We start from the raw sequence: 25039 nt of genomic DNA, 5'->3' as shown, positions 1-25039 counted from the left end.
GAGTCCCCTTCCTTTGTCTTTTTTTTGTTGTTTCTTCCCAAATGCGCTTCCCATCGGACACGTCGATGACTCGACCCGTCGGGCCGTACCGACGCGGCTGACCTTTTTTCTCCAACGACGATGGTGAACTTGTCTCCGCGAGTCGCGGTCGGATTCTTCCTGAATATCATCCAGCTGATATTGAAAATCGTTTCCACCGGTTGGGCGCCTTGAAAAAATTGCGTCACACTCTTTTGAGGATATCAGCGGTTCAACGTCACCCCGGCACCGTACTTGTATGCCCGGATGTGACTTGCGAGAGGGCGAACGGTTGTACATCTCTGCATGTGGCCTCGTGATGGACCTGTAAGGGGCGAACCATGCTCGCCTCTCGCCCAATGACAGTATGGATGGAGGGAAGGAGGACGGGTGGAGGTACCTCTTCGGGTGTGAGGAGGATGGAGAAGGTCAGGAATGAGTCCATCGGAGGGACAGCACATGTTAGATGGTCTGGAGAACTCCACTTTGCTCGACAAAGATTCAGGAAAACAGAAGAAGACGAGCTAAGAAAAACACATGTGGTGTCTTACATGGACAGAGGAGGTGGTGAGAATCTGGGTGGAAGGATACTGAGGTTGGAGGAGATCCAGATAAAGACCAGAGAGGAGGTTTACGGACAGATGGATAGTTGGTGATTGGCTGCGATGACTCCTGAAGGGGGCGAACAAAGGAGAACAAGAACAGTCAGAACGTTTCGGATCCAAACTAAGTAAAGGCAGAGTTGCATGTCGATCTAATGCGTCGAATGACGACAAACGAGGGGTAATCGATCATATGTTTAACGGGGAAATAAAGACGATGTTAATTCACCACGGCTCTTGTTGGGAGCTCAGATGGTCGAGTGGCCATCTAATCAAAGGGTGCGCGGTCCGATCCCGCGGGACGGTTCTGAAGAGTCCTCCAGCCATACGCCGCCACCCTAATTGCTCCTGATGAGCCGGTTGGCGCCTTCCACTGCGGCCTCGCCATCTGCGACCGAAAACCCCAGCGAGGGGAACGTCATGAGGTACTTCGGGTCCTACGGAGATGGAGAAGCGCCATGACGAAATAAGCTTCCCGCCTCCCCACCTGCGTCTGACGCTCTTTAAAAAGTCCTCCGCTAAACGTCTTATCGTCGTCTCTAAGAACCAAAGAGTTCCTGTCACTTGACGGCTGTCGGCTCAATCTGCCGAGGACTCGCCGAGAAACTGCAAGGCGACTGTTTTGTAAGTTTGGGAAACAGGATGCACGGTTTTAGACGGCGCTGCATGTGGTTTCTTAGGTTGTCGTCTTCTGTTTTCTTAATCTCTGCCTTTGACTGGCAAAGTTTAACTCCAAAAGTGAACTTCTTCCTTTACTTTGAGCTGCTCCCTCCTTCCCTCCATCCATAAACCTCCTCTCTGGTCCTCTTCTAGACCTCCTTCCCGGTAGCTCCCTTCTGCTCAGATCTTCACCATCCCTCCTCTGTCCATGTCCAAACCTTGTCCCTCTGATGGACTCATTTGCCATCCTCTGGGGCTTCGATCTTCTCCTGAGCATCTCAAAACCAGACAACATGGCCGCTCTTCACCTCCGTCTTCTACGTCTTTCTTTAAATTCTTACGCATACTTTTTGCCATGCTATCACACTGCTTTTCAATCACTCCAACCTGCTTGCGTATGTTCCTCTTCTTCACACTCCTCATTGCTCTCGAGGACTTAAAATCCTCCACCTCCTTTATCTCCACTCCCTGTAGCTTCTCCGTTCGACTTGGTTGTTGTTAAGGCTAACCTTTCACTCGTGTCCTTTCCAGGTCCTACCCACACCCCTCTCTCCACCTGCTCCCTGCTCTCACTATGAACAATAGTCCATGATGATGCCTGTCCAGGCCAGCCTGTCCATTATCGTAGCAAACCAGAAGGGGCTCAGAGTTGCTTCCAGAAGCTCTCCCATCTCCCCCTTGAACTCCTCTGTCACACTTTACCATTGTCTCACAGCTAGCATACATGTCCTGCACCAGTACAACATACCACTTCATGCAACCACAGTTCCTCACTGTGCACCACGTTGTATGCTTTTTCAACAAAGATCTACAAAGACACCATGCAGCTGCTTCTGGCCTTCTCCGTACTTCTCCATCACCTTCTAAAACCAAATACTGCATCTGCAGTGCCAATCATGTGTTCTGTTACGCCAAGGTCACACCCCACCATTGTTTTACAGCCTAATTGTTTCTACTGATGTTTTAATTCACAGTTGAGGCGGTGCTGGGGGGCTGCGGCTCACTGGCCCGTGACCTGGGTTCACTCTGGTAATCTCAACCTTAATTTGGGCCCAAATCTAACCAGCGGGAGTTGGTATAAACTTAAATCCTCCCCCGCGTGAGTCATTCCCGCTGCATATTATAATCTGGAGGCCGGCAAGAGGTTTCCGGAACAGGGCCACTGCTCATGATTTGCTTCCATCATCATAAGATTTTGCATTAAATCCAGTGAGGACACGCTAACTCCTGTCCCAAGAAGCTGTTGGAGGGATGTTTCCTGGTACCGTAATGGCATCTGGTGTCATTCCTAAAGGCGTCTGACTTAAATTAAAGTTCTACTCTGTTGTTTTTAATAGGCCCGGTGTCAAAAATGACGATGCGCTAACACATCTGATTGATAATCGATGATTGGTCAATACCTCCATGTGACCAAAACGGCTCCTGGAACCTCCCTGTGTGGGTTTTGGAGATAAAACCCCCCCCAAAGTTCGAAAACTCATGAAATCACCTGAGCAACCATTTTGCCAGCTGGGCCGTAACGACCGAGGTGATGGATCAGCGATCGCCTCCAAAGTGTCTGATATCTGTGGTTGTTCTTGCAGAGAAGTCAAGATACCGTGATCGGCTTTTCTCTTTATCTACTCTACCTCAAAATGTAGCGGCGGGGATCAAATGTCATTTCCGCAGCGGACATGTTGACTCCGTCGGAGCCGCACTCTATTCAGGACGGTCGGATCCGGCGACAGGGATTACCCGGATGACAAATGGAGCGGGGAGGTCGTGGATGTGTGTGTTTTCACACCCCGAGCTCTCTGGTTATTTAACGAAGCTGCTATTTCCACAAGCTTAGCGGAAGGCGGTGTTTGTTTTCCCGGGCAAATTATGCTAATGTGCTGTTTGACAGCGCCTCTTTGAAAATCACCTTAATTAAGAGACGTTCAAAGGAATGCAAAAGTTTCCCGGATATCATTTTTTGGGTATTAAGTATGATGACAATGCAAGTGCTCACCGTGCGCTGGGTTTATAATTGCTGGCGCCCGTGCACCCGCGGTTCCCACGCTATTCATCAGACGTGGAAACACCCTTCGGATGGAAGTCGCCAACCTCATTAGTCACGGGGAAAACAATGAGAGACGCGTCCGAGTCCTGGCCGGACTGTAAATGCCACTTCATTTCCTGAACTTCCCAGTCGGCGCCTCTGCCGCGGATCTCCTCTTGACGGACACCAGTATGCAAATCAGGACACGGCCGGGGAAAAGTAATGGAAATCATTACGGCGGATATGTTGTTCTTAACAGCTCGCTGAGCAGCCGGCTCTGCCTCCCCGTGACCTTGGCAGCTCGCCGGACTTGGATCTTTTTATCGGTTGGAACAAACATTTGAAGTGGCCACGTGTCCGGGAGCCGGCGGCAAGGCGGAAATCCTGCGCCTCTGCTTCAGAGGAGACCCGTTATCAGGAGTTGAACTCTAATTATTTGCCGTTCAATTAATTGCGGTGCTCCACTTTTGTGCAGAATACATTAGGAGGTCCCCGTTGCCTCCGCAGCACTTTCCGTGGCCGCCCGCTGGCTTAAGTTCAAGACTACTTCCGCGTATGAATTTGAGGAGGGCGCTTAGAACTTGTTCCTCACAGCAAGGAGTCCCCTAGTTGGGTTCCTCTCTGTGGTCCACGTTGTCCTCCTGGGTTTCGTCCGGGTTCTCCGGTGTCCCCCGACAGTCTAAAAGCATGAAGGAGGTTCACTGGAGGCCAGAACTGGTCCAGACAATGGTTGGATGTCTCTATGTGTAAATGAATGAGCTCCACCTCTGTCAGACACCGATGCCTTCGGGGACCCCTTTTTATTTTCAGGCGTAGCATCAGCAGAGGAGCGCAGTTCTCATTTTGGACGTAGGAAATACAAACCTTGCTTTTATTTAGGTTGGGTTTTAGATATAGATACAGATGTTGATGCAGATATGAGGCTCCAGGTCGGTCGCAAAATGACCAGAAAGGGGTCTCGAGGCGTCTGTATTTCATCGTCGGTCCAGGGTGAACCCTTCCTGCAGGATTATCAGCATACATATTGCATGAACGAGTTGAAAACTATTGAAACTATCAAGCTATTTAAGTATTTCTTCATGCTGGTCCTCGTGGTGCCGGACCCGGACACGTATCTTATATCGAGGCAATCGTACGAACGGCTTCTGGTGGGTGATATTTTGAAAGTACCTTATGTTTTTTCACAGAGGCGTCAAAAATATTGCTTCATTTGAATTAAAAATGATCTAATAATCTGGATACGCAACCAAAACCGACCTCAGGTGTTTGCATCCGGATCGTTTCTGCTCCTGGAGACGCTGAAGGAAGGGTTTTTTTTTTTTGGGGGGGGGAGGTCATTATTTGGATGATCATCCGTAATGATCATCCAATATGGCTGACTTCCCTTCCGCCACTGAAGGTCAAGCGGCTCCTTCTTCACGTGGACATTAACATTCAGGCAGCCGCGAGCGACGGTGTTTTTCGCCGCTATCTCAACCCCACACACATTCAAACAACTTGCATCTGATTATCGCGTGGCCTCTCAAAGCCGCAGACGCCGGCTGCCTCGCCGTTATCAAAGATTAACGGAAAATGCATTTTGCAACCTTTTTTTTTTTTTTTTTTTTTTTAATTTCATACCTTGGACACACAATGTTTCCAATTTCATTTTAAATTTTTGACTCTCCGGACCAAAGTACCCAAGCGGGAGCCGTCAACATTCTGATATTGTGAGTCACACCTCCTTCGGAAATCACATCTCAGTTTATCTCCGAGACGGGACGTCCCTCAGATATTCAACACTTGGATTTGAAAAACCGGTTTGATTGTGTGTGTGTGTGTGTGTGTTTTGGCAGGTATGCGCATCCTGGTCACCCTCCTCCTGGACACCCTCCCCATGCTGGGCAACGTGCTGGCGCTGTGCTTCTTCGTCTTCTTCATCTTCGGCATCGTGGGTGTGCAGCTGTGGGCGGGACTCCTGAGGAACCGCTGTTTCATGGGCGAAGAGGTCAAGATGTGAGTTACCATGGTAACCCCTCGCGCATGGCGCAAAGAGATACCCTCGTCCCTAGAAGTCGCAAGTTTACCTTTGACCGATTGGCTACTATTTCGCAGAGGGGACCGTAAAGGTCCTCCCGCAGTTACCGCCCTCCTGCCATGGTCACGTTAGATTATGTAACATTGGATACGATGGTGTCTCACCTGCTGGCCTCCTCCAGCATCATCTCAGACGCCCCTCTAGGTAAAGTCGGCTCACTGATTAGCGATGCAAGCGGACGTCGCTTAGCAAACCAAGAGACGAAAGACCCTTCGGGGACTCCGGGAACTTTTTGCAGTTATTCATACCTTTAGACCGTTCTTGGGAGAGTTGGCCAGCAGAGGAACCTCAGGTCCGAGGTAGGGTTTTTTGGTGGTTCCAAAGGACCTCATGTGACGTCGGCGCTTGGTGGAACTCGTAAGCCGGTCACAAGATACTTCTTGCAGATCGCAGGAGTGCCATTTTTCATCGTGGACTTTCTTCCCAGAAATGAAGTGCAAAAGAAGTCCCAGCTCTTCTGGCCTGCCGTGCCACTGAGGGTCGGGTCTCCAGAGCATCACCAACATTTTGTCCCAAATAAGTTCGTAGTTAGCTGATGGCTAAAAGGGTTCTTCTCACGGTAAAACACTTCAGCCCCTCTGATAATCCATGGTTACTATTCCCACCATGCAGAACACGAATGCTGAAGTAGCTTCCATCTCTATGTTGCCTTTGTCGTCTTCTTCTTCTTCTTCTTCTTCTTCTTCTTCTTCTTCTTCTTCTTCTTCTTCTTCTTCTTCTTCTTCTTCTTCTTCTTCTTCTTCTTCATTGGTGGTTTGTTTTTGAGTTTGGAGCTTAGGTTGGACATCGCTTAGGACACATGGGTTCCTACCGTGGTCCCTCAGTGCCTCTGAAAAAGCAACACTAAAAGGTTCACTCGGAGGAGGCTACTTCCCGGAACAGGACTGTTCTCAGAACCTCAGAAGTGGCCTAAATGGAATTTTCAGCGTGGATTAAGACCCGCTCTTTAGCTCCTCTTCCTTCTGTAGTCGGCCTGAGACAGAGCGCTGTCCCGGGGTCCTGTTTTATTTCCATTTAATGCCTTCATACGTCTCACTTTAAGTGTAAATGAACTGTATCAGTGCATCCGGTTGCCGGCGCGTGCCTCAGATTGCCCCCTCCGGGTGAATTAAATCAAGTCTAATTGGTGGTGCGGAGCCTTTATGTCACTGTCACGCTACATTACAGAACATTTACAGGAATTAGCGAAAAGCAGGGCGTCGCTGTTTACGTCTCTAGAAGAACCACAGGCCCTTTTTTAAAAGAGGAATGACTTTGCCTTTAGAACCAGCCGTGGGTTGTTGTTCAGGAACCAGGGTTTCTGCGAAAAGGCACAAGCAGCCCCTCGGATGCGTTTTTCTAGCTTTGTGGCCTCGCAAGACCAATCTTTCACTAGAAGTAAACATCTGCATCTACTGTGTATCACTGTACTGTCAAATCAGTACTTTGAATGAACCGCCAACAGCGGTGTCATATCCATTGTCCGTTGTCAAATGTCCTATGTATGCTTTACATCGGGTACATCAGGTGTCGATCGCGATCTACCGGTCGATCGCAAAGGTAGTGTGTGTAGATCGCATGCCGTTAAAACGTAGACGTCAGCCTATCATCCGCGTTATGAAATTTGTCACTTGACCGACAGTCGGTCTGTCCAATGGGACCTTTTCTGTCACTGCGCATGTGCACATAGCATGCGTTCTAGCAAGCTAGCGAGCTAGCCTCCAATTTATGTCTTCTAAATGTATGGGTATAAAAATGAGCGGTGGGTAAAAAGACTAAAACGGAATGGGAGATGGACTTTTTTTTTTAATTGTCATTTTCAAAGTACGCTTGCCTCATCCGCCGGTCTGCCCTTGCTAGACCAAAAAAGGGAAATTCGGAGCGGCGTTTTCAGACCGTTCATAAAAACGACGACACCGACTTCCCTCCGAAAAGTGAGTTGAGTGAGCTAACTTCAACTATGCTGCAGACTCCATTCATACATTTATTGTGTTAAGTATACTCACTAAATATATATTCAGCATTTTTAGTGGAGGTAGCTCATTTTCACATGGTCATTTGAAAAGTAGCTCACAAGGCGAAAAAGTGTGGGCACCCCTGCTTTACATGGTCAGGAAATCCGTCCACTAGAGGGCAGTGCAGAGATCAGCGTTTGCATCCATGGCGCCATTCGGACAGATAATTCTTCCCCCTTGTTCCAACGACGCCGCATAGTGTTCTTCATTTCTTCTCCTTTCACTGCTTGCGCTCGAGCATACCGGACAGCACTGCCCCACAGCGGTACCCCTGCATTTGGCCACGCATCCGCGAGTTCCCCAAGACCATAGAGGATTACGTATCTTCCTCCATCTAAAGCTCTCCTCTGTATTATAATTCCATGTCCTCCTTCCTTCCATCTCTGGTCTTCATCCAGACCTCCAGCCTGGTGGTTACATCCTCAGCGTCCTTCTACTGAGATAATCACCATCCCTTCTCTGTCCATGCTCAAACCACTTTGTCTCCAGAACATCTAGCACGTGGTGGCTAGCACCCAGCCTTTTCTAAAATCTCGGGAAATGGATTTTGCTAAGAATCCAGGAGGCGATGTTCTCCTGTCACCTCACTTACCTTCTTCGTGGTTCCTCCACTCTTCTTCTTCTTCTTCTTCTTCTTCTCTACTCCATCTTTCTTTCCATGCTTGCTCTTTTCACTTGGAGGTGCTCCACATCGGGCTAGTTGGAGCTCCGTGTCTTCACGCATGATATAAATAAATAGATTTGTCCTCCTGAGAAGCACTCTGTCTCTCGCCTGGCGGTTTAAGGCGCAGAAACACTCAGATTCTGTGTTTTCCTGTTTTTCCGCCAATAAATCTCATTATATCCCCCAAACATACAATTAATTGATCTGGCCCCCGAGTATTGTTTACATCGCAAGAAAAAAAAAAATAGACTTGATGCACAATATCTCCACGCAGCTTCCGTTGTTCTACCAGACATCCGCTCCATCCCAACCAATGGGTTTATTTTTAACCCCTTCACTGTCCTGCTTCTAACTCAACATGTGTTAATCCACAGCTGGCGATGGTACCGAGGCAAATGCTCCGCCTAATCCTGTTTGAGTAACTAAAATAAAAAGAGCGCATCGATAAACCAGTTTCACAGCCTTTTAGGAATGAAACTGTATTTTATTTGTTGAAAGCATAAATATTTTAAATCACCGGGCTGAGCGGCGCGAACAGGATGAGGCATTGTGGGAGTCTCGCTCTGTCCATGGGATTTCTAAGCATACATGTAAAAAAATTCACATTGTGAAATTGAAAAGAAGATATTTTTGTGAAGAGTACTTCAGATGGAGTATTGGCCTACAAAGAGTACTACAGATGCAGCAGAGGGAGCTGCATGGTGTCCTTGTTGAAAAAGCATACAACAGGGTATAGTATAGGGTATAGGTATAGTTCCATACAGGCCTGAACAAAAAGACTCGCCAACAGTCTGTACCCTCAGGCCATAGGACGGTTAGGCTCAAGATAAGGACTGCTGACAAATGTTCAAACTGCTAAAAACTGCTAAATGTTTACACTGGGGTTATTTATGTTTTTTTCTGGGGTTATTTATGGGGATGGTGGGGGTCAAAGCACTGGTGGCACTTTGTTATATTATACCATAGCACTCTAATTCAGGAAGCAAACTACGCAGTGTTGTTGCTCCTTACATAATTTCGTTGTATGAGGAAGTCCAAAGTGGCAGAGACGTACGTTAGAGTGGTGCAGGACATGTATGCTAGTCGTGACAGTGGTGAGCTGTGACAGAGGAGTTCAAGGTGGAGGCAGAGGTGCTTCAGGGTGCTTCAGTGCTGAACCCTTTCTTTGCAGTGGTGATGGACAGGCAGAATTACGGTGTTTGTAGATGATATTGTAATGTATATGAGAGCAGGAACCAGGTGGAGGGAAATCTAGGGAACTGAAGAGGCGTATTGATTGAAGGGTGAAACATCTTCAAGTGAAGAAATTCAAGTCTAGTTGCCACAACGAGAAGATTTTTGACAAGACCTGGATGACGGAGAACCTCAGCAGACTAGAGAGGTGGAGGTTGGAGGGATGAGGCTACAAGGAGTAGGGGATTAAGAAGGTGGAGGGTTTTTAATTGCCAAGGGTCAACAGTCCAGGGCAACGGCGAGGGTGAAGAAGAGGTGAAGGAACATGTGCAAGCAGGTTGGAACCAGTGGAGAAAAGTGCCAGGGGTGATAAAAGAGAAAGGAAAGGTGTAGGAGCCATGTTGTCTGGTTTAGAGACACTGAGGAGTCAGGAAGCAGATTTTGGGGTCGCAGAGGGGAAGATGCAGAGGTTCTTGAGAGGGTCAGGAATGAGTCCATCAGGGGCTGTTAGATGTTCTGAGATGGTTTGGGCATGGACAGAGGTGGGATGGTGAAGTCTAAAAGTATGCCTCTCACCATCTGGTTCTTCAGGAAGTATAACGTTTCCTTCTTGAGCGGCTACTACCGGCCCGACGGCACGGACGACCATCCCTTCATCTGCTCAGCGGACAGAGATAACGGGATGCTTCGGTGCACCGACGTACCTCGCCGCCGCGTCGGCGGGGCTTTCTGCTACCTGGGCGCCGAGGAGGTCCGTCCGGAGGTGACGCCCAAAGGGGACGCCCCGGCATCTTGCGTGAACTGGTACCAGTATTACAACGAGTGTCGCGCCGGGGAGGTCAACCCGCACAAAGGCGCCATTAACTTCGATAACATCGGCTATGCATGGATCGCCATTTTCCAGGTAAACATCGAAAGCGGTTTCATCTTCCTTGAGAAAGTCACTGTCCTCTACAAACGGTTGTCCCCTTCTGTGTCCACCAAGGTGATCACTCTGGAGGGTTGGGTGGACATCATGTACTACGTGATGGATGCACACTCTTTCTACAACTTCATCTATTTCATCTTCCTCATCATCGTAAGTGTGAACCCGAGGGTACAGGCGGACGCCGTTTTTCTAGCAGGAGTCCCTTTTGGTTCAGTCCGACTGCTCGCGTTTTGGCGGTACATAGAAGTGAAGATAGCAAGAGTGAACCCTTTCTGTCGTCGAGGGTCCAGATCTTTTCCCTTTGTCGTCGTGGAAGGCTGTATTTTGGACTTTGCTCTTTGTCAGGCGCCGTCATCGATCTGCAATCTAGGTTTTGTTGGATCCTGTCCCATTCTACCTCGATCTTCTGTTCCCTGTCAAGCAATGAAATGCGGCAGTTCACAAAGTCTTACTGGCTATGTTTCCCTGACCTTCAGTTATGGGTGCCTTCTTTTCACGGTCCTTCTCCCAGGATGTAGCCTGTTGTTATCTGACGTTTTTCGGTCCCTCAGCTGCAACTCAAAAGTCGCCACGTTCACAGCAGTGTGTTGATCATGATCGAGCATGAATGTACAGTTTGTAAGGCGGGCGGTGCAGAATTTGCGCTATCGGGATTTGACTCCGAGCCCGGATAGCGGGATGCTAGTCGCCTCCAGATACCTCTGTAGTCCAGGAATGCCAAACGTCCACGTGCCATCCATGTTGTGTTAAAGCGGTGTGCCGTGCATGTTCTGTCGTGATTAGGTGGGGTCCTTCTTCATGATCAACCTGTGCCTGGTTGTCATAGCAACCCAGTTTTCGGAGACCAAGCAGAGAGAACACGCCTTAATGAAATCGGAGCAGCGCGCCCGCCAGCTGCACCAGTCCGCCTCCACCCTGGCCAGCGACAGCCAACCGGGGAGCTGCTACGAGGAGATCATCCGCTATCTGGCGCACCTGGGTCGCAAGGTGGCGCGGCGGACGTCCCGCCTCTACGCTCAGGCGCGCGCGCGCTTCCAATGCACATGCGCGTGCCGCAAAGACAGGGGAGGCGGAGCCAGAGGGGGCGGAGTCGGCGAGATGAACGGACTCGCCCACCGCCATTCGGGCCACGCCCCCAATGACCTGTCTCACCTCAACCAGCTCTACCAGCAACATCAGCTTCACCATCAGCTTCAGCCCGAGCGTCCCGTCAGTAACGGGGGCAACGGCTTCAACTATCCCATAATATCCCCCCTCTTCAGTCACGTGGATGGGAAGGACCAGAAGAGGCTGATTGCCACGGAAACCATCAACAGACTGCCGCAGCTGGTGCTCGAGCACGGTGAGAACAAAGTGTGTGCGCGCACGCGTGTGTGTGTGTGTGTGTGTGTGTGTGTGTGTGTGTGTGTGTGTGTGAGACAGCTTTGAATGCAGCCTTGCTTCTTTATTTCTCTCATCTGACTTTCAGTCTTTTTGAAGTAACACCATTTTGTATTTTATCACCTTCCGAGTAGAATTTCAGAAGCAGTCGTTCGTCCACAAAGCAACGAGAAATTCATTCATTCATTCATTCATTCATTCATTCATTCATTCATTCATTCAGAGACCCCGGGTCTCCACTGGACCTCCTGCAGGTGTTTGGTCTGTTGGAGGAACCCAGAGAACCCTGAGGAACCCCCACGAGGAGAACGTGGAGACCACGGACCTTCAGCATTGAACCGTCGGATTAATCGGCTAAATCTCGCTAAATCCAGATTAGCGCCAAAAACTTCCAAATCACAAGAGCCGCAAACCTCGATATGACCAAGACGTTGGACTTCCTGGTTGGTGAAAACACGTGGAGAACACGGAGACGGTGGAAATCCAAGCCTCGTTGAGAAATTAGGTTTCCGTAACTCCAGAGCAAAGCCTATCATATATTTCATTTTTAAAAGTAGGAAATAAAACATAAAAAGCTCTTAATTTGACATATAAATCTCCTCCAGAGGACCTTCGGAGTTGTTATCGTCTGTCGGCCTCGGCAACGTCCTCAGCCAGAGGCGTTATATTTCAGTCTTGTCGTGAACGTGATATCTGCGGCCGGAGGGAACGCGGGGAACTCGATGACCCGATTATAAGCTCCGTGTCCGACCGTCCGATCGCCTTCAGCCAGGACGTGACGTTACATCCTAAAAACAAACATTCCTTCGTGGAGATGATCTTTTTTATCTCCAAAACAAGCGATATCGTCCGTGTTGTTTCGCCAAAGTCCACCGACAGGGGGGTTCCTGGAGATCCGCGTGGCCGGTTTCACCTTCCGAGGAGTAACGTAAGCCTTTTCGCGACTTAACGCGGACACATCGAGAGCAAGAGCACGTCTTCTGAAAAGCCTGGAGATGATTTATTTAATAAGACAAGTAACGGATGCAATACATATCAAACTTTCATACTATTTTAATAATAAAGGAGGGCGGCCACGGCGGAGCGAGGTTTGACGCTTCCGCCTCGGTTGGATTCCCACAGGGTTCCTTCCTGTGTGGAGCCTCCACGTTCTGCAAGGGGTTCCTCAGGGTTCTCCGGGTTCCTCCGGCGGTCCAAACACAGACGGGAGGTTCACACGTTTGGACAAACGTGGGTGAAAGGTTGTGTGTCTTTATATGATGTATAATTGAGTGAAAGGATGTTTGGATGTCTCTGTTTGATGGGTGAATGAGTGGGTGAATGGTTGCATCTCTACACATGACATGGAAATGACAGATTAAAAGGTTGTATTTGACGGTAGGACTGCTGAATGAACGGGTTAATGCTTCTATGTCTCTATTTCATGTGAATGAGAGGGTGAATGGTTGTGTGTCTCTTTATGCATGTGAATGAAGGAGTGAATGGTTATTTAGTGCGAATGACAGAGTGAATGTTTGCATGTTTTTTTTCATGTAAATGAAGGGATGAATGATTGCAAGTGTATTTCATGTGAATGAGCAGGTGAATGTTTGTGTGTCCCTACATGACATGTAAATGAGAGGGGGAAAGGTTATATTTGTCCTGCTGCTGAATGAATGGGTTAATGCTTATATGTCCCGATTTCGTGTGAATGAGAGGATGAATGGTTGTATGTTGCTTCGTAACATGTTAATGAGAGTTTGAATGGTTGCATGTCTCTTTATGCATGTAAATGAAGGAGTGAATGGTTATATGGCGCTACATGATGTGCAGATGACAGAGTGAATGTTTGCATGTCTCTATTTCATGTGAATGAGAGGATGAATGGTTGCATGTCTGTTTATGCATGTTAATGAAGGAATGAATGATTGCATGTCTTTTTCATGTGAATGAGAGGATGAATGGTCGCATGTCTGTTTATGCATTTAAATGAAGGGACGAATGATTGCATGTCTTTTTCGTGTGAATTAGCGGGTGAATGTTTGTGTGTCGCTACATGACATGTAAATGAGAGGGTGAATGGTTGTTTGTCTATGCATTTGAAAGGGGGGGGTGAATGTTTGTGTTTCTCTATTGTGTGTAAATGAGAGGGTGAATGGTTGTCTCTATATGAAATGTACCGTAATTTGCGGACGATAAGCAGCGACTTTTTTCACGAAAACAACTATGCGGCTAATATATGGACTTTTTTGGGTGGGGGACGCTAACGAGCTTCACGCCGCTTATCCTCGTCACATCGGGCCGATAAAATGACCGGGAAATTCTGAGTCTGTTAAACTCCGACACCGAAGAAGACGATTTTGACAGTTTTAGTGCGCAGGAGGAAGTCCGAGATAGCGATCGGCTAGCCGGTGCGGCTTATATTGAGGTGGCGCTCAATAGTCCGGAAATTACTGTAAATAAGAGGGCGAATTACTACATTTGTCCACAGGACTGCTGGATGACGGGGTGAATGGCTGTGTGACTCTATTTCATGTGAAAGAGTGTGTGAATGGTTGTACGTCTGTTTATTTATGTGAATGAAGGGGTGAGTTGATGCTTATCTCTACATGATATTGTAAATGAGAGCGTGAATGTTTATATGTAGCTAAATGACATCTAAATGAGAGGGTGAATGGTTGAATGTCGCCGTATGCGCCCCTGTTTTGGGTCCAGGGTGAACCTTTGGCTAATCCCAGCTGGAAAATACCCTCCCACACACACACACACCCCCCGCGACCCTGAGTGCAGGGTGAACTGTACAGATAATGAATGAATGAATAACAATAAAGGACACAAACAAGTCGTGCAAATAATTCATTATACGCCCTCTCGCCCCGGGGGATCCCGGCAGAAAGAGGCCAAAATCAGGATAAGTTTTCCGTGCGTGAGCTGCAGAGAGTCATTCCAGCAGTGTGTGTGTGTGTGTGTGTGTTTGTGTGTGTGTGTGTGCGCTGAAGGTTTCCTCGCCGTTATCTGCAGACACACACCGAGGAGCAGCCGGATTGGATTTACCCTATCAGTCTGCGGCGAAACACGAGTTTGCTGTAATTGTCAGGACAACTGAAATGCTCGTGCAAGATTAGTGTTTGTTGTTATGTCATAAGCAAACCCCCCTCCACCTCCACCTCCACCTCCACCTCCACCGGGCTGCTTGCTAATGAATTTGCTAAATTGCACACACACACACACAGATATGGGGCTCTAATAAAGAAACCCTCTGCACAGTAGCTTCCACGTTATTGAGTCTTACCCTCCCGTGGCAAACAAAGACGAGGCTGCGCGCCCACCACGCTAGCCTGATGTACCGCCGTTCGACGTGGGGGTTTATTTGTGCGTCCTCTCTCCTCAGGTGGGTGCGCCGGTTGCCCGGCGTTGCCGCTGCCAGGCGAGGTCCCCGTGGAATCCTCGGCGTGCCCGTACTGCGTCTATTACAACCAGCTCTCCGACGGCGCCGACGGCAACGAGCGTCCGGAGGGCCGGCAGTACGTGCGCGGCGCCTCGCGTCACGGCGACGCCCCGTGTCAGTGCGGCACGCCCTGCCGCTGCGGCGCGCCGCCGCCGCCGCCACCGCTCGAGCCGAAGGTGAGGCTGCACCGGCGCTGCCGGGCCGGACTCACCGCCAAACTGGAGCTCATCGTCGGCAGCAGATACTTCAGCAGAGGAATCATGATTGCTATTCTTATCAACACTCTGTCCATGGGCATAGAGTACCACGAGCAGGTACGCGGTGTGTGTGAGATGCGTCACGACTCGTGTGTGTGTGTGTGTGTGTGTGTGTGTGTGTGCAGCAGTGGGCGGGCGCATCCGCGCTTTGATTGAAAATGGACGTGCTAATCAGTCCGGCAATAAGCGTAGACCTCCAATCAACACTTGCGGCGACGGGCATATGGGGATCACAAGGCGTGACTGCATGTGTGTGTGTGAGCGTGTGTGTGTGTGTGTGTGTGTGTGTGTGTGTGCAGTAGGAGATGGAGGGAAACTCATAAGACGTGAAGTGTTAATTAAAGTGTGACCCTGGGAAGGGAGGGGGAAGGCGGCGAGACAGATCTGACTGTGATTCGATAAGAAAAGGCAGGAGATGATGGTGGGGGAGGCGGATCTTCACGGCCTTCGTCGGAGGAACACGAACGAAAACGCGATGCGTCCTGCGGTTCCGCCCGAAAGCGACACATGTCAGCATCTCGACGGCGTCTGCCGGATGTCACGCTCGGTGTTGGCAGGGTTTGCAGATGGATAAATGCCTTCTGTCGGCCGGGATAGATAAATACCTGTCACCCTCTCAGATCCAATAATATCGCAAATCAAAATGAGACCATCTCGTCCCTGAGGAGGTTAGCCTCCGGTTAGCGACCGCTCCCTGAAACTAGGGGGAAAAAAAACATGCTAATCTCTGGCGCAACCATTCACTCTGTCATTCACGTGTCACGTAGAGACATAAAACTATTTGTTTTCTCATCTACATGCAGTTTCCAGACATTCACCCTCTCATTCACCAACATTTGGACACATGCAACCATTCATTTAGGACATTCACATAGTCCATATCGAGACATGCAACCATTCACTCAGTCATTCACGTGTCACATAGAGACACAAAACTATTTGTTTTCTCATCTACATGCCAATTCCAGACATTCATCCTCTCATTCACCAACATTTGGACTCATGCAACCATTCACTCTGTCATTCACATGTCATGTAGAGACACAAAACTATTTGTTTTCTCATCTACATGCAGTTTCCAGACATTCACCCTCTCATTCACCAACATTTTGACACATGCAACCATTCACTCTGTCATTCACGTGTCATGGAGAGACATAAAACTATTTGTTTTCTCATTTCCAGACATTCACCCGCTCATTGACCAACATTTGGACACATGCAACCATTCATTTAGGACATTTACATGGTCCATATCGAGACATGCAACCATTCACTCTGTCATTCACATGTCACATAGAGACACAAAACTATTTGTTTTCTCATCTACATGCCATTTCCAGACATTCACCCTCTCATTCACCAACATTTTGACTCATGCAACCATTCACTCTGTCATTCACGTGTCATGTAGAGACACAAAACTATTTGTTTTCTCATCTACATGCAGTTTCCAGACATTCACCCTCTCATTCACCAACATTTTGACTCATGCAACCATTCACTCAGTCATTCACATGTCACATAGAGACACAAAACTATTTGTTTTCTCATCTACATGCCATCTCCAGACATTCACCCACTCATTCACCAACATTTTGACACATGCAAACATTCATTTAGGACATTCACATTGTCCATATCGAGACATGCAACCATTCACTCAGTCATTCACACCTTTTATGAGGACATGGAACTATTCACCCTGTCATTCTTGCGTCATTCAGAGACACTCAACCATTCACCCTCTCATTCACATAATTCGCAAATCTGGCATCAGCGTGTGATTATGCATCCCATGAGCATCAGCCTGAGAGGCGCTTTAAGCAGGTGAAGGGATTATTCCGGAGCGGAGGAGATGCCTGGCATGAATGCCGATGATTTGAATTTAAAAAAAAAAAAAAAAAAATCAAATGAGAATCTCATCCACGACAGAAGCACAAAAGTGACGGGGAAATTATCAAATCACCGAGAGCGTGCTGATGAACAGCCCCACTCCTGAAAACGCTCCCACTGGGAAATGACACTGATAACAGAGTGTGTGTGTGTGGGTGTGTGTGGGTGTGTGTGTGTGTGGGAGGGGGTTGCATTCACATGCACCCGCTGGAAAGTGGAGGAAATTTCTTCTGCACCGGGTGATGCGTTCAAGTGCACTTGTGTTTTTTTTTTTTTTTTCCTCCCGTCGCGAGACGCAGCTTGAACGCTCATCCAACGACGAAGACGTCTCTTGATTTCTTCAGGTCTAAATGGCTGCCGCCACGCCTTCCGATACTTCTCGTTGCGTTGATGCCAGACCTAAAGCTGGTCCTCATCTTCTCGATGTTTTCCAGTCGTCCGAGTCCCTCGTTACGGCTTCTTCTGGCCCTCCAGGAGTCGCTAACGTGTTAGCTTCAGCCTGTCCCTCTCCGTCCTCCAGCCGCAGGAGCTGACCGATATTCTGGAGATCAGCAACATGGTCTTCACCAGCCTCTTCAGCCTGGAGATGCTGCTGAAGGTCTTGGCTCTCGGACTCTTCGGCTACATCAAGAACCCTTACAACGGATTTGACAGCGTCATTGTCATCATCAGGTGGGTTCTTTGTTTGTGTCGACCTTCAAAAGGAGATGTTCTCCTCAGATGTTTGTCTCTGAGCTTCTGTAGTTCTGTTCTTCATCTCTCGGAGCTCTAGAGGGGTTGGTCTGGGATATCAGGAATCGTGGTCATCTTCTCACAAAACATAGTGTAAAAATTAATGTATAATCAGAATAATTAATCTGCATGATTAATTTGATTAAAAACTTGGTGCACAATGACTCTAAATCCCACAATTCCGCTCTCTGGCACTGATCAGTGACAGGAAGTAGTTTTCTTTATCCTGAAGCACTTCCTGGTTGAAGTAGCACGTCACCGCCAAGCTAATCTAATATATGGATTAATCCAAATTAATCGACATTAATCGCCCTAAAGCGGGGGTGACCTCGAAGGGTCACATGTCGCGGTAACAGTATAAATGTAACTACATGTAATGTTAAATAAATATAACTACTCTTTAACGCTAAATAACTCTGAATTCATGACTTGTTCAAATCCAAAACGTTGCGTTTGCATTTCAAGAGATTCAAGATTCAAGATTGTAGAATCGTGTTTCCCTGTACAATGAAATTCTTACTTTGCGTAAATAGGTTATGTAACATTATTATTATAAATATGAATATGAGAATAAGAATAAGAAACAACTTTATTTATCCCGAAGGAAATTGTAATATATTTGCAAATATATTTGCAGAGATGTAAACATGTCCCCCCATTCTGTTGTCCATTTTTATCCATGCTGTTGCTGTTGCTGTTTTCTCTGCCGTCTATTTATCTGTGGATTTTTAATACATTTTTTATTTTTTTGTTGCCATTTTCTAATTGTCTTTTAACTTTCTCTGTATTTATATTCATATTTATTGACACGTATAACTGTTATGATGCTGTGACAAAACAAATTTCCCTTATGGAATCAATAAAGTTTATCTTATCTTATCTTATCTTATCTTATCTTATCTTATCTTATCTTATCTTATCTTATTTTATCTTATTTTATCTTATTTTATCTTGTCTGGTCTTGTCTTCTTATATATCTTATCTTATCTTGTCTTGTCTTATCTTATCTTATCTTATCTTATCTTATCTTATCTTATCTTAACTTATCTTATCTTATCTTATCTTATCTTATCTTATTTTATCTTGTCTGGTCTTGTCTTCTTATATATCTTATCTTATCTTATCTTGTCTTATCTTATCTTATCTTATCTTATCTTATCTTATCTTATCCTATCTTGTCTTGTCTTGTCTTATCTTATCTTATATTATTTTATCTTGTCTTCTTATATATCTTATCTTATCTTGTCTTGTCTTATCTTATCTTATCTTATCTTATCTTATCCTATCTTATCTTATCTTATCTTATCTTATCTTATCTTATCTTATCTTATCCTATCTTATCTTATCTTATCTTATCTTATCTTATCTTATCTTATCTTATCTTATCTTATCTTATCTTGTCTTGTCTTATCTTATCTTATATATCTTATCTTATATTATTTTATCTTATTTTATCTTGTCTTCTTATATATCTTATCTTATCTTATCTTATCTAATCTTATGATCTACATGAACTGTGGGAAATGTATTTTTTTTGGGCGCGTTTGACTTCTTTATTCTAAGACAATCAAACCTTTTAAGACGTTCTCACGGGCCTCAGAAAATAAGGTGGCGAGCCCCATCTGGCCCGCAGGCCTGGAGTTTGACATGTGTGTCCTCCAGAAACAAGGTGAAAACATGAAGGACCAACACGCCTAGCTTGGTGACAACTGTCAACTGTGTGTGTGTGTGTGTGTGTGTGTGTGTGTGTGTTCCAGTGTGTGGGAGATTGTGGGCGAGGCAGAAGGCGGCCTGTCGGTGCTCCGCACCTTCCGCCTGCTCCGAGTCCTCAAGCTGGTCCGCTTCCTGCCTGCGCTGAGGAGGCAGCTGGTGGTCCTGATGAAGACCATGGACAACGTGGCCACCTTCTGCATGCTGCTCATGCTGTTCATCTTCATATTCAGGTGCATCTTCACACACACACACACACACACACACGAGTAATCACAGAGGCTGCAGCCTCTTTCCCAGCCTCCATGTTTGATTAGCATGTAATTAAAGTAATGTGTTTTTACATTATCTCGTGTGTGTGTGTGTGTGTGTGTGTGTGTGTGTGTGTGTGTGTGTGTTTCTGCAGTATCCTGGGGATGCATCTCTTTGGCTGTAAATTTGGCCTGCGACAGGACAGCGGCGACACCATGCCCGACAGGAAGAACTTCGACTCTCTGCTGTGGGCGACGGTGACGGTGTTCCAGGTGACACACAAACACACACACATACACACACATACACACACACACACACGGGCGTGTGTGATATTTAAGTCAGACATGTCTGTGGAGGTTCTCAGTCCTCCAGGTCATGGTGATTTCTTGGCAATCTTCTTGTCGTGGCAACTGGACCTGATTGTCTCCACTTGAAGATGTTCCTCATCTCAGAGGCTTCTTCAGCTCTCATGTCCTGTGTGGAGTTTCCAAACAGATCTTCCAGGGTTGTGGGCGGGTCCTGGATTATGATGGCTTGATATGCAAATGAGGATTTGATGGGCAGAAGCTAGGTGGAAACTAGGAGGAAGGATGTTGTTGTGCTAATGGGGGTGTCCAAAGGTACAACTTTGGAGGATCTACCAGGATTGGACTCTGACAAGGTGAAGCCGACCTTCTCAGAATGTGAAATCCGTTGGATCTCGTGGACTGAAGTGGAAGTTACCAGGGGCTGGTTCTGGTGGTGGATCCTTCCCGGTTGTCTGGAGGTCCATGTTTGCTGATCCATCCTGGTGTTGATCCCGAGACGGCGTCCCAGCTGAGATGCTCCTTAATGTTGACGAAGGAGTTGTTTTGCAGGTTGAATCGGGGTGAAGCGTGTTCATGTGAAGAAACTCATGTCCTGTTGCCAAGAAAAGAAGATTTGGATAATGGGGGTGGTGTTAGCAACTTTTGTGGGATTACCTGGACTGGATTGTGAAAAGGGAAAGCTAAATAAAGGAGTGAAACCTGTTGGATCACATGAACTGAGGCTCACGTGGACGTTACCAGGGGCAGCTTCTGGTGGTGGATCTTTCCTGGTGGTTTGGAGGGTGCAGAAGGTCCCGGTCCATGTGTGCAAACCGGTCTTTGATCCGAGTATGGTGTGATACTTTTGGAAAAGGTTGTGCCTCCTCTCCGGAAGCATCTGTCTTCTCTGGCCAGGATGTGGACATTGCCGTCCTCAAAGCAATGGTCCTCATCCTCCAGGTGGAGGTGGACCTCGGAGTCCTCACCTGAAGTGCTGGCTCTGGAGTTTGGTCTCCTTAATGTAGACGTCATCACGACCCTCCTTCAAGAACATCACGTTCTCTATCTTCTGCCTGGGTGTCCTTGTGTCTGACCAGTCGTCTCCTCAGGGTGTTGTGGAGTTTGCTGAAAACTCTTCGGAGTTTCTCTGAAACACCGGCAGTATTGGGTACAACCATGTTCTTTGCGGTCTTCCTCCTGTTCCATGTTCTTGCATCTGGTGGTTTCCAATTTGGCGAAGGCGCAATCATAGTAGCTGCAGGATCTTAGGGTTTCCCTAATATGTTGGAAGACATACAAGTCCAGTTGCCACGATAAGAAAACCTCCCCTTTGCAGAATGATCCTGGAAGTCCATTTCGCAAAGGGGCCGTCGAAGCTGGACGGAGGTCATCAATCCCTCTGACCCACTTCAAGGCGGCTCGCTCTTCAATTTCGCACAAAATATGAGCGCCCTCCGGTCGTCTGCGCTTTGCTAGCAAGGGAAGGGCGGAGTAATGGCACATGTGCTTCACATGTAAGATAATTGATCGCCGATGAGCTTCATCACTGCTCAGCAGAGGACGGGATGATAAATGATTCATCTTTCTAGCGATACAGAAGATATGGGCAAAAGTATTTGCTCACCTGCCACGACTCGCATATGCACTGAAGTGGCATCCCATTCCTAATCCTTTGGTTCAATACGACGTAGGTCCACTCTTTGCGGCGATCGCAGCTTTAACTCTTCTGAGTAGGCTGTCCACAAGGTTCAGGAGTGTATTCATGGGAATTTTGGACCGTTCTTCCAGAAAGGCGTTTGTGAGGTCACACACTGATGTTGGACGAGAAGGCCTGCCACTCAGTCTTTGCTCTAATTTATTGCAAAGTTGTCCCATGGGGTTGAGATCAGGACTTTGTGTCAAGCTCACCCACAACAGACTCTGTCATCCATGTTTCTATGGACCTTGCTTTGTGCACTGATGCATCAAACTTCACACTTGGCACAATGTGGTCAGACAAGTAGCGTTGTCCTGGCGACCGCCAAACCCAGACTGGTCCATCGGATTGCCAGATGGAGAAGCGTGATCTCTGCTGCTCTAGAGTCCGAGAGTCCGGTGTCTGCACGCCTTACAAAGCTGCATCCCACGCTTTGCGTTGCGCGTGGATGCAGCTGCTCGGCTATGAAAACCCAATCCCATGAAGCTCTCCGCGCGCTGTTCTTCAGCTAATCTGAAGGCCACATGATGTTTGGAGGTCCGTAATCACTGACTCTGCAGAAAGTTGGCGACCTCTTGGCGCTACGTGCTCCGCCAGCTTACGTAGCCTATCACTTCGTGGCCGAGTTGCTGTCGTTCCCAAACACTCCTATTATCTTATGATACAGCTGACTGGGGACTTTAGGAGCCAGGAAATTTCACGATGGATTTGTCGCACAGGTGGCGTCTTATCACAGATCCACGTTCCCTGAGCTTTGCACGCTTGATTCAATCCACCTGTGACCATAGAAGTGACCGGACCACCTGACTCCCATTATTCGGATGGGTTAGCAAATACTTCTGGCCGTATAGTGCAGCCGGTGTGTTTTAAAAATTTGCGTGCAGATTCTGACCCAGGAGGACTGGAACGCCGTGCTCTACAACGGGATGGCCTCCACCACGCCGCTCGCCGCCCTCTACTTCGTGGCCCTCATGACCTTCGGGAACTACGTCCTCTTCAATTTGCTGGTAGCCATCCTGGTGGAGGGCTTCCAGGCAGAAGTAAGGGCAAAGACGCATTTTCATCTAAGCTACTTACAGAAGGAGGCGTATGTGTGTGTGTGTGTGTGTGTGTGTGTGTGTGTGTGTGTGTGTGTGTGTGTGCGGGGGGGGGGGGCTAATTCAGCTCAGCGACACTGACGATCCCAAAGCTTCCTACGAGAGAATTATCTCCACCATCCCGCCTGTGTGCTTCCCCTACCGCTCCCTCTCTTGCTTTCTTGTTTGTTTTCTCCATCCATCTTTCTCTATTTTCTCGCTGCTTTCCTTCCTGCTGACACACACACACACACACACACACACACACACAATCCTCTCTCTGGTGGGATGTGTTTGATATGGCCTGCCATTCACAGCTGGTGAGCTTTTGTTGTTTAGTTTTCATCTTTTATCTCCAGCATCAGAGAACATTTGCTCGCTATCTCTCCCTCACACACACACACACACACACACACACACAATTTCGGATATCCTTTTTGCCAAAGCCGTCTGCCTCCATCTTTCTGGCGTGAATTTTAATTAAATTCAGTAAAGCTTTATTGGTGTGACGACAGGAGATTGTTGCCAAAGTCACATAGCTCGGTGGAGATCCAGTCTCCATCCATCTCCACCTCCATCTCCACCTCCATCTCCAGCCCTCCGTTTTTTTTTTGTCACTCACTTTCCCTCTCAACTTACCAGGCATGTGATTTCAGGGCGACGCCAACCGATCCGAGGCGGATGACGAGAGGCAGTCGATCTCTTACGAGGACGAGGAGAAGCTGAGGGAGATGTTTGCCGCAGGTTCAAACACTCGCTTATCAACTTGTAAAACATGTATACGCGCAAAAATATGAGAGTGTGCGTGAAGTGATGCACCGTCACTCACAAGTGTGTGTGTGTGTGTGTGTGTGTGTGCAGAGCTCAAGATCCAAGCCATGATTGACAGCCCCAATGGTCTCCTCAACCCGAAAGCCTCCATGCCTCCTCCTCTGCCCGTCATCACACACACCGCCGCCACGCCCACTTTTATTTCCGGCCAATCCAGACGCGCGAGCAACGCCTCGGCGGACGTGAGCGGCCTGGAGCAAAGGTCTCCGGTGAGGGACGGGGTGATGTTCTAGTTCATCGACCTCGCCGTCCGAGCAGCGTGGAGAAACAGTCCACCTGTAGCCTGAGAGAAGTGGAAGAACACGTGAAGCTCCTCGGCTGGATTCCCACAGGGTTCCTTCCTGTGCGGAGCCTCCGTGTTCTTCTGAGTGGGGTTCCTCAGGGTTCCTCAGGGTTCTCCAGGTTCCTCCCATGGTCCAAACACATGCAGGAGGTTCACTGGAAACCCTGAATTGAGAGGGTGAATGTGGTATCTCTATATTTGAACTGTAAATGAAAGGGTGACTGTTGTATCTTTATATGAAATGAATGAGCGGATGAACATTGCAAGTCTCTATGTTGTGAATGAGAGGGTGAATGTTGTATCTACATGACATGAATGAGAGGGTGAATGTTGCATGTCTATATTTGATGTGTAAATGAATGAATGTTGTATCTACATGACATGAATGAGAGGGTGAATATTGCATGTCTATATTTGATGTGTAAATGAATGAATGTTGTATCTACATGACATGAATGAGAGGGTGAATATTGCATGTCTATATTTGATGTGTAAATGAATGAATGTTGTATCTACATGACATAAATGAGAGGGTGAATGTTGCATGTCTATATTTGATGTGTCAATGAATGAATGTTGTATCTACATGACATGAATGAGTGGGTGAATGTTGAATGTCTCTGTAAGACTTGTGAATGAATTAATGCTGTATGTCTATAGTTGACCTGTAAATGAGAGGGTGAATGCCTGCCTGTCTATGTGACATTAGTGAGAGGATGAATGAATGAATGAATGAATCTCAATATGACCTGTAAGTGAGAGGATGACTGTTGCATGCTTATATTTGACCCTTTAAATGAAAGAGTGAATGTTGTATTTTTATATGAAGTGAATGAGAGGATGAATGTTGTCTGGTTCTATATGACATGAATGAGACGACGAAGGATTTATGTCGAGGGTGAATGTCGCATGTTTTTATGATATATAAGTTAGAGGGTGAATGTTGTGTGTTTTTATGATGTGTAAATAAGAGGGTGAATGTCGCATGTTTTTATGATATATATATAATGAGAGGGTGAATGTCGCATGTTTTGTGATATATAAATGAGGGGGGAATGGCTCGTGTTATTATG

At 47.4% G+C, this 25039-nt stretch overlaps 1 protein-coding gene across 1 annotated transcript in view; it reads left to right on the top strand.

Annotated features, from left to right (window-relative positions):
- LOC147229053 (voltage-dependent T-type calcium channel subunit alpha-1H-like) overlaps positions 1-25039 on the top strand; it is a 72153-nt gene that overhangs the window by 11034 nt on the left and 36080 nt on the right. Inside the window, exons 5-15 of the mRNA XM_086157508.1 lie at positions 5136-5295; positions 9800-10112; positions 10194-10286; positions 10920-11478; positions 14887-15257; positions 17617-17768; positions 19586-19771; positions 19945-20062; positions 22661-22816; positions 23509-23596; positions 23714-23892. Coding sequence (XP_086013634.1) covers positions 5136-5295; positions 9800-10112; positions 10194-10286; positions 10920-11478; positions 14887-15257; positions 17617-17768; positions 19586-19771; positions 19945-20062; positions 22661-22816; positions 23509-23596; positions 23714-23892 — 2375 coding nt within the window. The remainder of the gene's footprint in view (positions 1-5135; positions 5296-9799; positions 10113-10193; positions 10287-10919; positions 11479-14886; positions 15258-17616; positions 17769-19585; positions 19772-19944; positions 20063-22660; positions 22817-23508; positions 23597-23713; positions 23893-25039) is intronic.

This window comes from Fistularia commersonii, chromosome 12, assembly GCF_037954325.1.
Source record: "Fistularia commersonii isolate RoL2024-O1a breed Wild chromosome 12, RoL_Fcom_v1.0, whole genome shotgun sequence".
In the NCBI taxonomy this organism is placed as follows: domain Eukaryota; kingdom Metazoa; phylum Chordata; class Actinopteri; order Syngnathiformes; family Fistulariidae; genus Fistularia; species Fistularia commersonii.
This window is presented reverse-complemented; position numbering and strand designations above follow the sequence as displayed.